Genomic DNA, 715 nt, shown 5'->3' with positions numbered 1-715 from the left:
TCGCAGGGGCTTCCCTTACCGGTGGGTCCGTTGGTGTCTGGTCAAGGTAGAGCTCTGGGTGAAGCTCTTCCCACATTCCTGACACGTGTAGGGCCTCTCCCCGGTGTGGATGCGCTGGTGGGTGCAGAGGTTGGATCTGTTATTGAACCTCTTCCCACATTCCTCACACGTGTGGGGCCGTTCCCCAGTGTGGATGTGCTGGTGGGTGCGGAGGGTGGAGCTCTGGTTGAAGCTCTTCCCACACTCCTGACACGTGTAGGGCTGTTCCCCACTGTGGATGAGCTGGTGGGTGAGCAGGTGGGATCTGACACCGAAGTTCTTCCCACATTCCTCACACGTGTAGTGCCGTTCCCCACTGTGGATGTGCTGGTGGGTGCGGAGGTGGACGCTCTGGCTGAAGCTCTTCCCACATTCCCCACACGTGTAGGGCTGTGCCCCAGTGTGGATGAGCTGGTGTTGGATCAGGTGGGAGCTCTGCCTGAAGCTCTTCCCACATTCCCTACACGTGTAGAGCCATTCCCCAGTGTGGATGAGCCGGTGTTTGAGCAGGTCAGAGCTCTTCCTGAAGCTCTTCCCACATTCCAAACACCTGAAGGGCTTGTCCCTGCTGGGAGGCTGCTCATGGACCTCCAGCTCAGAGCTCCCCCTCAAGCTCCGGCCGCCTTCCCAGCCCAGGGTGCTCTGAGGAGGAAAGAGCCAGCCTGGGCCGGGAAGG

The 715-nt window shown here is 60.1% G+C and overlaps 1 protein-coding gene across 1 annotated transcript; it reads right to left on the bottom strand.

The window, feature by feature from the left end:
* Positions 1–19: 19 nt before the first annotated feature.
* On the bottom strand, positions 20–615 carry LOC113979409 (zinc finger protein 3-like; the record flags this gene model as incomplete). The annotated part of the gene is made up of 1 exon (XM_027706807.1): positions 20–615. A coding segment is annotated over one exon (596 nt), but the record flags the coding sequence as incomplete, so codon positions are not given.
* Positions 616–715: the final 100 nt, after the last annotated feature.

Source organism: Neopelma chrysocephalum, unplaced genomic scaffold, assembly GCF_003984885.1.
Source record: "Neopelma chrysocephalum unplaced genomic scaffold, ASM398488v2 Primary Assembly neopelma1_79067, whole genome shotgun sequence".
In the NCBI taxonomy this organism is placed as follows: Eukaryota; Metazoa; Chordata; class Aves; order Passeriformes; family Pipridae; genus Neopelma; species Neopelma chrysocephalum.
This window is presented reverse-complemented; position numbering and strand designations above follow the sequence as displayed.